The sequence below is a fragment of the Polypterus senegalus genome, chromosome 2 (assembly GCF_016835505.1).
Source record: "Polypterus senegalus isolate Bchr_013 chromosome 2, ASM1683550v1, whole genome shotgun sequence".
Classification (NCBI taxonomy): Eukaryota; Metazoa; Chordata; class Cladistia; order Polypteriformes; family Polypteridae; genus Polypterus; species Polypterus senegalus.
In genome coordinates, this window is record NC_053155.1 from 300,659,699 (window position 1) to 300,672,854 (window position 13,156).

The following is a 13,156-nucleotide window of genomic DNA, read 5'->3' on the forward strand; positions in this document are numbered from 1 at the left end:
TTTCTTCTGGGGCTCTGTTGTGAGAGATGCCACAGTGGAAAGACAACTTGTATGTGCCAGGTGGTTCAACATTTCCCAGGCCCTGGTCTGTGATTCTGCATGGTCTAACACTTCATAGCTGAGCTGTTCTTCAACAGTGTCACGTTTAAAGTCATCGAGCTCTTCAGTATGGCCTGATAATATTTGTCTAAGGAGATTGCTGGGCTAATTGCTGATTTTATGCACCCGTTAACAATGAAACACCTGAACTCGGTCATTGAGAGTGTGATATAAAGGAAGGGAAAGAAATAAGACTTGTTCATTCTTACCTGACCAGTGCCACCCCTCATACATGGTATCAACTTCATTATATGGCTTTCGTGCCAAAAATGGGTAGGAAATGAGAACTTAATTTTGGGTTTTATTGCCCAGCAACATAGGTGCAATTAATTTCTCTTGATGTTCCATCCATACACATAACAAAGTAAATACAAGTAGAAAATGTACAATACATGACGCCATCACAACAACAGAGCTAATAGGACTTGATGTTTCAGTCCCTGTCGATTTTGGCAGTTGGAGTGGTGACAGCGAGGGTAGGTACATTATTGAGGCCATCAAGTGGACAACCCCCTTCTCTGATGTTTGTCGTTTTGATGATACGCGGCTATTTTGACATTGTGATGGTACACAGCTATACCTTTCGTCCCCTCCACAGGATATTGATGAAGAAACATCACAAAGACACAAAAACAAATTTACTCCTGGGGACAAGTAAAGTTCTATCTATCTATCTATCTATCTATAAAGGAACACCATCCCCAGCAAATCCACTCTGTATTGCACCCACAAGATCAGACCTCATCTGACAGAGTATACAGCATGACTCCTGGTCCAGGCTCTGGTCTTGTCACAGTTGGACTACGTCATTGAGGTCATCAAGTGGACAACCCCCTTCTCTGATGTTTGTCGTTTTGATGATATGCAGCTATTTTGACATTGTGATGGTACACAGCTATACCATTCGTCCCCTCCACAGGACTTTGTGGTATCAGCTAGAATCTCCAGATGTCTCACTGATATTGTTGAAGAAACATCACAAAGACACAAAACCAAATTTACCCCTGAGGACACGTTAAGTTCTATCTATCTATCTATCTATGAACACTATCCCCAGCTCAAACTTGCAAAGATGGACCTTCTTCTTCTCCCAGCTGTTCAGCCCCCTACCTCCATTCATCTTGCTTTATTATCACAAACACCTGCCAGGTTGGTACGTAACCTTGGGGTGGTGATTGATAACTAGATGTCTTTCACCGACCCTGTTGCTACAGTCTCTCAGTCTGGCAGATTCACTCAGTACAATATCCACAAGATCAGACCATCTCTGACAAGAGTATGCACACAACTCCTGGTCCAGCCTCACATACAGACGTGTGGTAATGGTGTCATCCTATGACAGTGCCACATTCAAGAGTCATTGAGCTCTTCAGTGTGAGCTGATAATGTCTGTCTAAGGAGATTGCTTGGCTGTGTGCTCATCTTATGTACCTGTGAACAATGAAAAGCCTGAGGTCAGTCGTTTGGAGGCCTGTCCACATACTTTTGTGGCCATATGGTGTAGCAGTATGTGATGTTTTCCAAAATGCAAGGAGTCAGGGGTGTGCTTTGCTGTTTTCAGTCCAACTCCACCACTCTACTTTGCCGGCTCAAGGAGGCATTGGGACCACCAAAGACAGGGGTGGAAAGGAGGTGGTCATAACTGAAGCTTAGGCTACACGACAAACAAAGGGTAGCAAAGTCAGAGACACAGAAATAGTATAAAATGTTAGGACTTTATGTACTGAGCGATCACATATTAAAACATGCCTTATATTATATACAGATATTCTCAGCCGTTCTCACAGTTTGCTATTGATGGTTCATGTTAGGTTTCAGTACATCGCAATTTAAATCTTGAAAATTCATTTTTATATCTCGGATTTCTCCAAATATTATAGTTTTGCTTCACTTTCTGGCATCTCTCATTTTTATTGCATGGGTTTGGCAGTTCCAGGTGTCGGTATTTTGTCCTTCTCAGCTCTGGTTCCAAAGTACTCAGACAAGTCGATCATGCTAAGCTCTGACTCGGTGAGGCCAAAATGCGATCTACCGTATAATGTACATTCCGGATCTAACGGCAGGCTCTTGCATTTGCTCTTCCTGTACTGTGAGGGACTCATGGCAACATTTGTCTGGGCGCTATATGTAGCAGAACATTTAGGTTCTTTCATCTTCCTAGCCAAGATATTCCGATGAAGAGGTGAAGATCCCCTTCGGTTTTTATTGGCCTCCATTTTTTCTGAGTCTGTCGGCCAAACTCCAGTCTGGCGCTCGTTGAAGAGGTCTGTTTTATTGAATCCTGTGTCCAGATGACTGCCCTTCCCGTAATAAGCAGGCAACCCAGGAGGTGATACGGTACAGTCCCAAGGCACGTTCCTCTCAGTCATCGAATCTTCTAACCGTGATTTGGGACGGACTACACCTCTTCCCCTTGTAGGATCTAGGGTCCTGTTTCTAGCGTTGTAGCTGGACAGCTGTCGCGTCGTACAGCTCGACATGCTTCTTTCTCTGAAGGGCTTAGGCTGCTTCGTTTCATGGAAACTGAAAGTTCTCTTGCACTGAGGGTTTCTAAGATACCCACAGTCAATCATTTCCACCCAATCCTCTGTGTATTTATGGTTGCTTCGTGATGCACCGTAATGAGCTGGAAAACCTTGGTTGGTTTGAGGGAAGATAAATCCAGCTTTGGGATTACTTCTGGCTGCTGGCAGGGTAGGCTGTGCCACAGTGGTGTCCACAAAAGGGGATATGAGGCGGAATTTGTTCTGACTGGTATCTTCTTCACTTTCTTTATCTGTGGAGGTCACTACGGAGGTATCTAAAACGGTATCGCTGAGGTGATTCTGGGAGACGTGATATATCTGGGTTGCCTCCTTCAGGCCTTTCTTCTTCATTTCTTTTAGCTGCTGATGTGCAAGGCGGTACCCAAAAATGGGTGGAATAATCTTTTGGGCACTTGGCAGAGGGTCTTCAGTGGCTACAACACCATGTTCTGGATGAAGCTGCTGGTTCACTTGGTAAACCGAAGCATCCATATCATTATTTTCAGCAGCATCGGCACCTACCACACTGCTTTCACAAAAACTTTCACGTTGCTGGTTCTGCCGGTAGATATTGACCTCATCCGAATTCTTCCTGAAGGTGGACAGATGCCTTGAGTTGTGCTTCATAGCTGAGCTGCACTTGTGTGCTTGGCAAACCTTTCTCCAAACGGTGACAAGAACCGTGAAGATAATTATAAACAGGCAGATGGAGATGCCAGCCACTGTCACGATACTGCTTGTGTTCGTCGTCTCAGGCATAATCGGGACCAAGGATGTGGTCTGTATGGCTTTGTTGGAAAAGGAGAAAGAAAAACATGAATACATAAAAGTATGGACACACTGATACCACTTGTTCATTCTCTTACCAGGCCAGTACCACCACTCATACTTGGTATCAACTTCATTATTTGGCTTTTGTGCCAGAAACATGTAGAAAATGAAAACTTGGAACTTTATTGGTTGGCAACACAGTTGCAAGAAGTTTCTATTTCCATGCACACAACAAGATAAATACAAGTAGGCCACATGGTGTACAATACATGACGCCGTCACCACCATAGAGCTAATAGGACTTGAGGTTTCAGTCCCTGTCCATGTTGGCAGTAGGCTTGGAGTGGTGACAGCGAGTGTAGATGCATCATTGAGGTCATCAGGTGGGCAACCCTTTTCCTTAAGGTTTTCGTTTTGATGATACTCAGCTACACCTGTCAGATGACCACACAGTATCAGCTAGAATTTCTACAGGTCTCACCAAAATCGATAAATACCATCTCCAGCTCACCCTTGCAAAGATGGACCTTCTTGTTATCCCAGCTCATCTGTCTATTCAGCACCCCATCTCTGTTCAGCTTGGTTCATTATCACTAAAACCTGCCAGGTTGGTATGCAACCTTGATGACCAGACATCCTTCAAGGTCCATGTTGCTATGGTCTCAGTCTTGCAAATCCACTCTGTATAGCACCCACAAGATCAGACCTCATCTGACAGAGTATGCAGCATGACTCCTGGTCCAGGCTCTGGTCTTGTCACGGCTGGACTACGTCATTGAGGTCATCAAGTGGACAACCCCCTTCTCTGATGTTTGTCGTTTTGATGATACGCAGCTATTTTGACATTGTGATGGTACACAGCTATACCTTTCGTCCCCTCCATAGGACCTTGTGATATCAGCTAGAATCTCCAGATGTCTCACTGATATTGAAGAAACATCACAAAGACACAAAAACAAATTTACCTCTGGGGACATGTAAAGTTTTATCTATCTCTCTATAAAGGAACACCATCCCCAGCTCAATCCTGTAAAGATGGACCTTCTTGTTCTCCCAGCTTATCCATCTGTTCAGCACCCTACCTCCATTATCTTGGTTCATTATCACGAACACCTGCCAGGTTGGTATGCAACCTTGATGACCAGATATCCTTTCAAGGTCCATGTTGCTATGGTCTCAGTCTTGCAAATTCACTCTGCATAGCACCCACAAGATCAGACCTTATCTGACAGAGTATGGAGCATGACTCCTGGTCCAGGCTCTGGCCTTGTCACGGCTGGACTACTGCGATTCTCTGCTGGCAGGAGTGCTGGCATTTGTCACCAAGACACTGCAGATGATTCAAAATGTAGTGGCATGTCTGGTGTTCATCCAGCCGATGGGCACATGTCATTCCTCTCTTCAGAACGTTACACTAGCTTCACCTACATGTGGAGGCACTTATGGGGGCCTATGCTCCTTCACAACCACTCATTTGCTAATGAATATGGTTTGGAGATGCCATCTCAATCTAGGCTCTTTTCATGTGTGGCTGCTCACTGGTGGAACGAGCTGCCCATCTCCATTCAAAACTCCCTCAATGTGTTTAAGAAGTGTTTAAAGACCCTCTTGTATGTTGAATGTCTGTCTGATATTAGCTAGTAGGTTTTGGAAAGCTGGGGCTTGTAACTCGCTTGTATTTTGCGCTGAACTCTTTGCTTGTGATGATCAGTTTTGCCCCCTTGTCCTATTACACTTGTTCCCAACAGTCCCCCGATTGATGAACTTGTTATAGTTTACCTGTTTTGTACGTCGCTTTGAATACAAGAGTCTGCTAAGCAAATAAATGTACATGAAGATGGCAGCAAATCATGTTGTACAGATAAGACACGTAAAAATGCAAAATGAAGTAGAGTGCTGATTTGCTGAAAGATGACTCGGTGACTGCAGCAATGGCTAATACCGCTGCCTATGCAGAGGATACAGTCCGGAACAGAAGTGACAAGTCACTGGTCGTGAAAAAGCCATCCCAGTTACACATCCCTTGAGTGTTACGTGGATTCTTTAAAGCAACAACCTGAAAGAAGTGTTGGTGGAAATGAGAGGGAGATAAGGGAAGGCACACCATTTCCGGGTCCATTTCAGGGCCTGTTTCCTTTTACTGCCGTTCTGCATCTCTTTTTCCTGCCTTTCAACTCAAATGCTGGCTACGTGACGTCTGTAATGAACGTAATGGCGACAGTCTGGGAGTTCAGACTTCCATTGTTACTGACTAAGCGCAACTGTGGAGTTATTTTTGTTTGCTTTGTAAAGTGCTTAGTGATGCTGTCCACTGTGAAGGGCACTTTATAGTTTAAAGACTCATTGATTGGGGTTTTTACATTTTGTAATGAAACATTTATTTAATGTCCTAATTGTTTTTGCACAGTGGCCTTACAGATCGCCCTCCCAGCATTCTAATTCAACACACAAGTAGGGATAATGAAGCCCACTTTACATCTTAAAACATTTATTATTTGTACCTCTGCAATCCTCGAGCGAACATATGGAGGTTTCCTGTGATGCACCAGGACAGTCTGATTTCCCTGAAGACACAGACACACACATCCGATGCCTTTCTCTTTTGCCATCTCCACAAGTCACACTGCAAGAACTCCAAGATTGCCAAGGGGTCCAAATGTCTGCAGAGTTGAAAAAGTAAGAGAACATTTAACTCTCCATCCGTCCGTTTTCTAAATCAGTTTTTCCAGCACATATTCTCAGGTCATCCATAGGGCACCAGACCACCACACTGGAGGGCACTCACCTGCTCGCCGGAATAATTTACACTTGCTCCACGGCTATCTATCTATCTATCTATCTATCTATCTATTATACAGTAACTCACATATCTATCTATCTATCTATTATATAGTGCCTTACATATCTATCTATCTATTATATAGTGCCTTACATATCTATGTATTATATAGTGCCTTACATATCTATCTATCTATCTATTATATAGTGCCTTACATATCTATCTATGTATTATATAGTGCCTTACATATCTATCTATCTATCTATTATATAGTACCTTATATATCTATCTATCTATCTATCTATTATATAGTGCCTTACATATCTATCTATCTATTATATTGTGCCTTACATATCTATCTATCTATGTTTCATCCCAGCATTCCGGTGTTTAACTACAGCAGCACCCCCAGGAGGCATTTCTGGGACTTGGCACAGGTAGTCAAAGTTACTAAGCCGCACAAAGGGGTTTCCAAAACTTTTTCCCCTGTGGAATTTCCTTAGTGCACCTGCAGTTTATTCCACTGGGTAACCCATTAGTAAAAAATATTTTTAAAAAGTCTGTTTTAGAATAAGCCACCCAGGGGGTGTTCATAAGATGTGTAATGATTTACTCCAAGAAGCAGATGTACATAATAAAGAATAGTTGCCTCAGATATTTGAAATATTAAAATGTGTGCTTCAATTTAAATGTTTAAAGTCTATATATTCTCGCTTGTGATAGACATTTATCATTTTCACCATCTGATAGAGGTTTATAGAGGGCTAGAGAGAAAGAGAAGAGGTTAGGAGGACACACTGGTACAGCGCATTGCCACTCCCACCACATGATAAACCAACTCAGGACCCCAGATTAGGACCCGAGTGCAGCCATGCGTCGGGTGATACCCCAGCACCACACTAGTTCAGATGGAGTGGAACGGTGTGAGGTTTTTTATGGTGGCTGGAGTGACAATTCTGCCACCAACCCCCAGGATTTTCCCTGCAGGTTGGAGGGCCTGTATGCAGATTAGCATCATATCCAGGACAGAGAAATTGTAGGTTAAGGGCCCAATGAAGTGGAGTCACTTTTGGTGTTTATGGAATTCGAACCAACAACCTTCTGATTGCAATTCAGATTGTGGATCGTGATTTTGTGTTAAAAGGATCGTGATATGATTTTTTGGAAAGATCGCCCACCTTAATTTGACTAATCAAGTTTTTAAATTGATGTAGGATTCATTAACCCTTTGACGAGCGTCTTGGAAAGGGGTTGTGAGCTACCGGTAGCTCGACGTGTTAGAGACCCCTGATAAAACCTAATACGATTCCTTTACAAGTTTAATTTTGTTATCTGTCATTTTTAGCGTTCTGGGAGTGTCCCTTAGTGGGCTAGGAACACCAGTAAAGAATCAAATATCAATAAGTTTATCATATTCATGAGCATCAACCATGCAAAATCATAAAATAGCAACTCCACAAGCCTATATTACATTTTTTTTTTTTTTAAGTTTTGTAAAACGGAGTAACTTTGATCCCCCATTACTGGGTGAAGCCCTGGAGTTCTTCTGAAGATTTTTGCTGAAGACACCTGTTGGTTTACTCTTTATCATAAGGGTGTAAATTACTGCACAAAATATGGTCCAAAAATGGCCTAAAATTAGGCTTTTTCGGAGGGTCGATAAATGGGCTGGGGGGGCTAAAAACTCAACATTCTGCATAACAAGACATCAAGTCGAGTCAATCGATACATCGGATATCGAGGTCCTCATACCAGTGACTCAGGAGAAGCCGAGCAAAAAAAAAAAAAAAAAATGTAATTGATTTTAAAGCATTCGCGTAATTCCTATGAACACAATATAAAGACTCACAGAAAGTAACAGAAAAAGAAACGTCCATGGGATGCGGACATTTTTCTCTTCAGATGGATCATAACTGTACTGGCTCAAAGCAAAGGAGTGAACATTTGAAAACGGTCAGAAAACAAGCAGAGGTCAGTACCATAGGAACTGCCAACCGATTGTCAGAAAATAGGAATGTTAACCCAAAAATTCAAGTCTTAAGAATAGAAAAAAAAATTTTTGCTCGAAAAATTAGAAAATAACCATAAGAAAGCAAATTGAGAATTATGGAAGCCCTAAACTATGGACCCCCGAAACTGGCAGGTGAAGAAAATTATGGGAGCTTCCTATCTTGTACATACGACATAATATCTTAGAAATATATGAAACTTTCTCGTACGTACAAGATCATACTATTCGTACTGAACGACATAAAGACTCTTACATACGAGGTACATTGATACTGAAAAATGAGAAAAGTGCGGTTCAGGGTTAGTTAATTATGCCGCGCGTAAAGGTCATGACTTTACATATTTTATTTTAATTGTATTTTATTCTTTTTACTTTATGTAATCTATCTGTACTAATAAAAGGCAAAGCCCTCACTGACTGACTCACTGACGCATCACTAATTCTCCAACTTCCCGTGTAGGTCGAAGGCTGAAATTTGGCAGGATTATTCCTTACAGCTTACTTACAAAAATCAAGCGGGTTTCATTTCGAAATTCTACGCATAACGGTCATAACGGTCGACAATGTCCGCCATGTTGAACTTTCTTATTTATGGCCCCATCTTCACGAAATTTGGTAGGCGGCTTCCCTGCACTAACCAAACCAATGTATGCGTACTTATTTCAGTGGTATGATGCCACTGTCGGCCGCCATATTGAACTTTTCAACGGTCTTTGTTACTTATGGGCCCATCTTCAAGAAATTTGATACGCGGGTTCCCAACGCTAACTGAATCCTACTTACGTACATATATATACGCCCATAGCCTGCAGCTCGGTCACCGTGTGAGGCGGCGTTGGGTCCCCCATCCCCACGCCTCCCACGTTGTTGGCTGCCTGCTTATATAAGGCCATCCGTCGCTCCGGTCTCTACATTCCCTTCCTTGCTTCGCCATGAGATTCACGTCTCCCTGCTGATAACTACAGCCTTTTTATTTAATCCACGGCTTCTCCGCTGTTTTATTGTTCATTTATTACGATTATAGTTATTCTGTAGGTATTTTAGACTTACTTTACATTGTTCAGGTACCCATTTCCTTTATAATTCCCACCGTACCCCCATTAACATGTCTATCGAGGTGATCACCATCGATCAAAGAGCTGTCACTTACCGAGTGGTTTCCATGCCCGGAGATGGCACCTGCCTTTTCCATTCTCTGTGTTACATATTGCATGGCCATATCAGGCTCACTCTTCATATCCGGAGGAACATTGTGTCTTATGTATTGAATGACTGGGACAGGTTCAAGAAGTGGACTGATGACGGTACAGGAGATAATTAGACTACACAGGAGCACTAGAAGAGTGAAATGCTTAAGCCCTTCACCTATGGTTCTGCATGTGAGTTGATGGCTGCCGCTGAATTGTTCAGTTGTCGCTTTCAAGTGTACCGAAATGGCCAAATATTTTACACCTTTCGACAACCGCCAATGCCTCTTAAACATCTTAGATTCACAGGTGACGATTTCAGTGGTGGACACTTTGATGTTTATGAATGTTTAAACTCTCAAAAGCTGGATTTGATTTTATCGCTGAAACTGGTTGTATATTTACAACACTTGACAGATGCCGAATGTCACTTCAATACAACAAATCCTGCAAATACTGTCGTAATTGAAACAAACCATGAAACTCAAACCGATTATAACAGCAGCAATCCAAGCTGTAAACATCACAAGTAAACATAAAGCTTTATATCAACAAAATTTCGCCGTCTGCATGGAAAAAATTAAACAAGACTTGCATAGATGGTCAACCCTTCATCTCACACTAGCTGGAAGAATTAACACTGTTAAGATGAATATTCTTCCTAAGCTCCGTTTTTTATTTCAAAACATCCCAATATACATTAATAAATCGTTCTTTAAGCAATTAGATTCAACAATAACCTCATTTATTTGGAATTCTAAACATCCACGCATCAAAAGAGCGACCCTACAAAGACAAAAGGCAGAAGGTGGCATGGCTCTACCTAACTTCCAGTTTTATTACTGGGCGGCAAATATACAGGCGATAAGAACCTGGACACAAATAGAAGAACATATACAGGCTTGGACCACAATAGAAGTAAAATCCTGCAGTACTTCTTTGTATTCCCTGCTCTGCGCTCCAATAAACACACGTTATCAGCAATACACTAATAACCTAATTGTGCTCCACTCACTTAGAATCTGGAACCAATGTAGAAAGCATTTTAAGACGGAGAAGCTTCTATCTGTGGCACCCCTGCAAAAGAACCACCTCTTTCAACCCTCACAAACATATGCAATTTTTAATATCTGGAAAAAATTTGGAATGAACTTGCTTAGAGATCTTTATATAGACAACGTCTTTGCATCCTATGAACAATTACATTCCAAATGTAACATTCCAGCTACAAATTTCTTTCACTATCTTCAAATCAGGAACTTTGTTAAACAGAACCTTCCATATTTTCCTCATCTTGCACCCTCATCCACGCTGGAAAAAATATTGCTCAATCTCTAGGACTTAAACTCCATCTCTACAATATATAAAATCCTTTTACAATCCCTCCCTTTCAAAGATCCTTTCAAAGAGGGCACTGGGAAAAAGATCTCTCAATTAATATATCAGAAAAGGAGTGGAAAGTAGCAATGGAGAGAATTCATTCAAGCTCCATATGCGCAAAGCATACAATTATACAACTCAAAATTATATATCGAGCACATCTGTCTCGACTAAAACTCTCCAAAATGTTTCCAGGGCATGATCCAACCTGCGAACGTTGCAACCAAGTTCCAGCCTCACTGGGTCACATGTTCTGGGCCTGCACCAAATTAACATTATTCTGGACAAAAATTTTTAATTACCTCTCAGACAGCCTTGGACTCACAATCCCTCCTAACCCATTAACAGCTGTGTTTGGGGTTCTTCCAGAGGGGCTTAAAGTGGAGAAGGACAAACAAATTGTGATTGCATTTACTACACTGTTGGCACGCAGACTCATTCTGATAAACTGGAAGAACCCAAACTCTCCTCTTTTAAGTCAGTGGGAAACTGATGTGTTATATTATTTGAAATTGGAAAAATCAAATACTCAGTTAGAGGATCCGTACAGACTTTTTTCAAAACATGGCAGGATCTAATCAGTAATATTTTAAAATAAGTTTATAAAGCACAGAGAATTTATTAATTTAGGTATTTTTACAAGCCTTAAATTTCACGCCATTTGGCTTGCTCTCTCTCTCAGGGGTGGGGATCGATCTGTTCTTAACTCAATTCTTCTTTTTGTAAAAACTTGATTGCTTTGTATGGATTGTAATAAAATTAATAAAAAAAAATAAATAAATAAAAAGAATTGTTCGGTTGTCGCTTTCAAGTGTGCCGAAATGGCCACATATTTTACACCTTTGGACAACCGCCAATGCCTCTTAAACATCTTAGATTCACAGATGACGATTTCAGTAGTGGACACTTTGATGTTTATGAATGTTTAAACTCTCAAAAGCTGGATGTGAAGTTATCAATGAAACCGGTTGTATACAACACTTGACAGATGCTGAATGTCACTTCAACACGAGTCCTACAAATACTGTCGTAATTGAAACGAACCATGAAACTCAAACCGATTATGACAGCAGCAATCGAAGCTGTGAGATTTGAGACAAGATTACTGTTCACATGGCCAACTGTAAGTTGCATGCTCAAGAGTAAGCTCAGCGCACAGCTATAGCTTGGTCATGTTACAACCGGAGGGCCGAACTGACAACATGGTATACAAAGAGATCCTTAACAAATAATTATTGGTATATTTTCCCTCAGTTTAAAATGGTTTAATTTTCTTCTTAATAAAAATTTTAAGGAGGTACTTCGCCGCTGCAAAGCGCGGGTATTTTGCTAGTCCATATATATAAAAGTCAAATACCACTGACTCACTCATCACGAAATCTACCAAACCATGAGGACTTGGGACTTGAAATTTTGGAATGAAGGTTACCCTTGGCCTGTAGGTGCTCACTAAGAAACGATTTTTGAAATTTCGTGGTCCAAGCACATTCTGACTGTATGTCTGTCCGCTTTTCACGAGAGAATTACTTGTTTTCTATAATTTGCTTGAACTTTCCGGTTGATTTTGTGACTTCTCCCATCGCGCCTGGGTATGACATTAATCTGCATCCATCCCTGCATGTAGGTCTTCTACCCTGCAGGGAAAATCCTGGGGGTTGGTGGCAGAATTGGCACTCCAGCTACCATAAAATAACCTCACACCGTTCCACTCCATCTGAACTAGTGTTGTGGCTGAGGTGTCAATTTGTTGCATGACCGCACTCGGGTCCTAATCTGGATCCTGAGGTGGTTTGTTGTGTGGTGGGTGCAGCAATGCGCTGTATCAGTGCGCGCTCCTAACCTCTGCCTCTCTTATCGTGCTAAGTACCAGAGTTCACCTGTGGTTCTGATGTACTTATGCAAATCCAACAGAGTGGCTGTGGGCTGAGAGCTGCCTTCCTCATTCACTCGCCAGCCTCTGTTCGAGTCGGTCTACGTCTTGCCACGTGTTGGAGTGCACCCTGCCTCCGCTTAGCTAGCGACACCTGTTTGTTCAACAGACATTATCATCTACAGATTGTAAAGGAGTAACGTTTGATGTTTTGGAGAGGGAGAGATCAGGGCTCCGTGTGTTTTAGAGGGTAGCTACTGATTACCAGAGATATCACAGCCATGTGCTTTTCTCTCCCGTCAGAGCTGAACACGATCAGATACAGTGCCAGCGTCTAGTGATTTTTAAAGTTTTTCCTGTTTCATTACAATGTGGGCGAAGCCACGGGGTACAGCTAGCTACGTCATATGTATGACTTTGTGCTTCATTTCGTCATCACGTCTGTGTTAAGCGACTCATCAGGGAAGTGTTCAGATCAGTACAATGGTTTATAATTATTACACACAAGCCGGGGTGTCGGTCACTGATTTAATG

At 41.9% G+C, this 13,156-nt stretch overlaps 1 protein-coding gene across 2 annotated transcripts in view; it reads right to left on the reverse strand.

Moving 5' to 3' along the window:
- Window positions 1-1,795: 1,795 nt before the first annotated feature.
- LOC120524033 (thrombospondin type-1 domain-containing protein 1) overlaps window positions 1,796-13,156 on the reverse strand; it is a 56,437-nt gene continuing 45,076 nt past the window's right edge. For both annotated transcript variants that reach the window (XM_039745845.1, XM_039745847.1), the window contains exons 4-5: window positions 5,897-6,055; window positions 1,796-3,412 (exon numbers count right to left, since the gene is read on the reverse strand). In XM_039745845.1, the coding sequence (XP_039601779.1) occupies window positions 2,010-3,412; window positions 5,897-6,055 (1,562 nt within the window). In that variant the 3' untranslated portion in view covers window positions 1,796-2,009. The remainder of the gene's footprint in view (window positions 3,413-5,896; window positions 6,056-13,156) is intronic.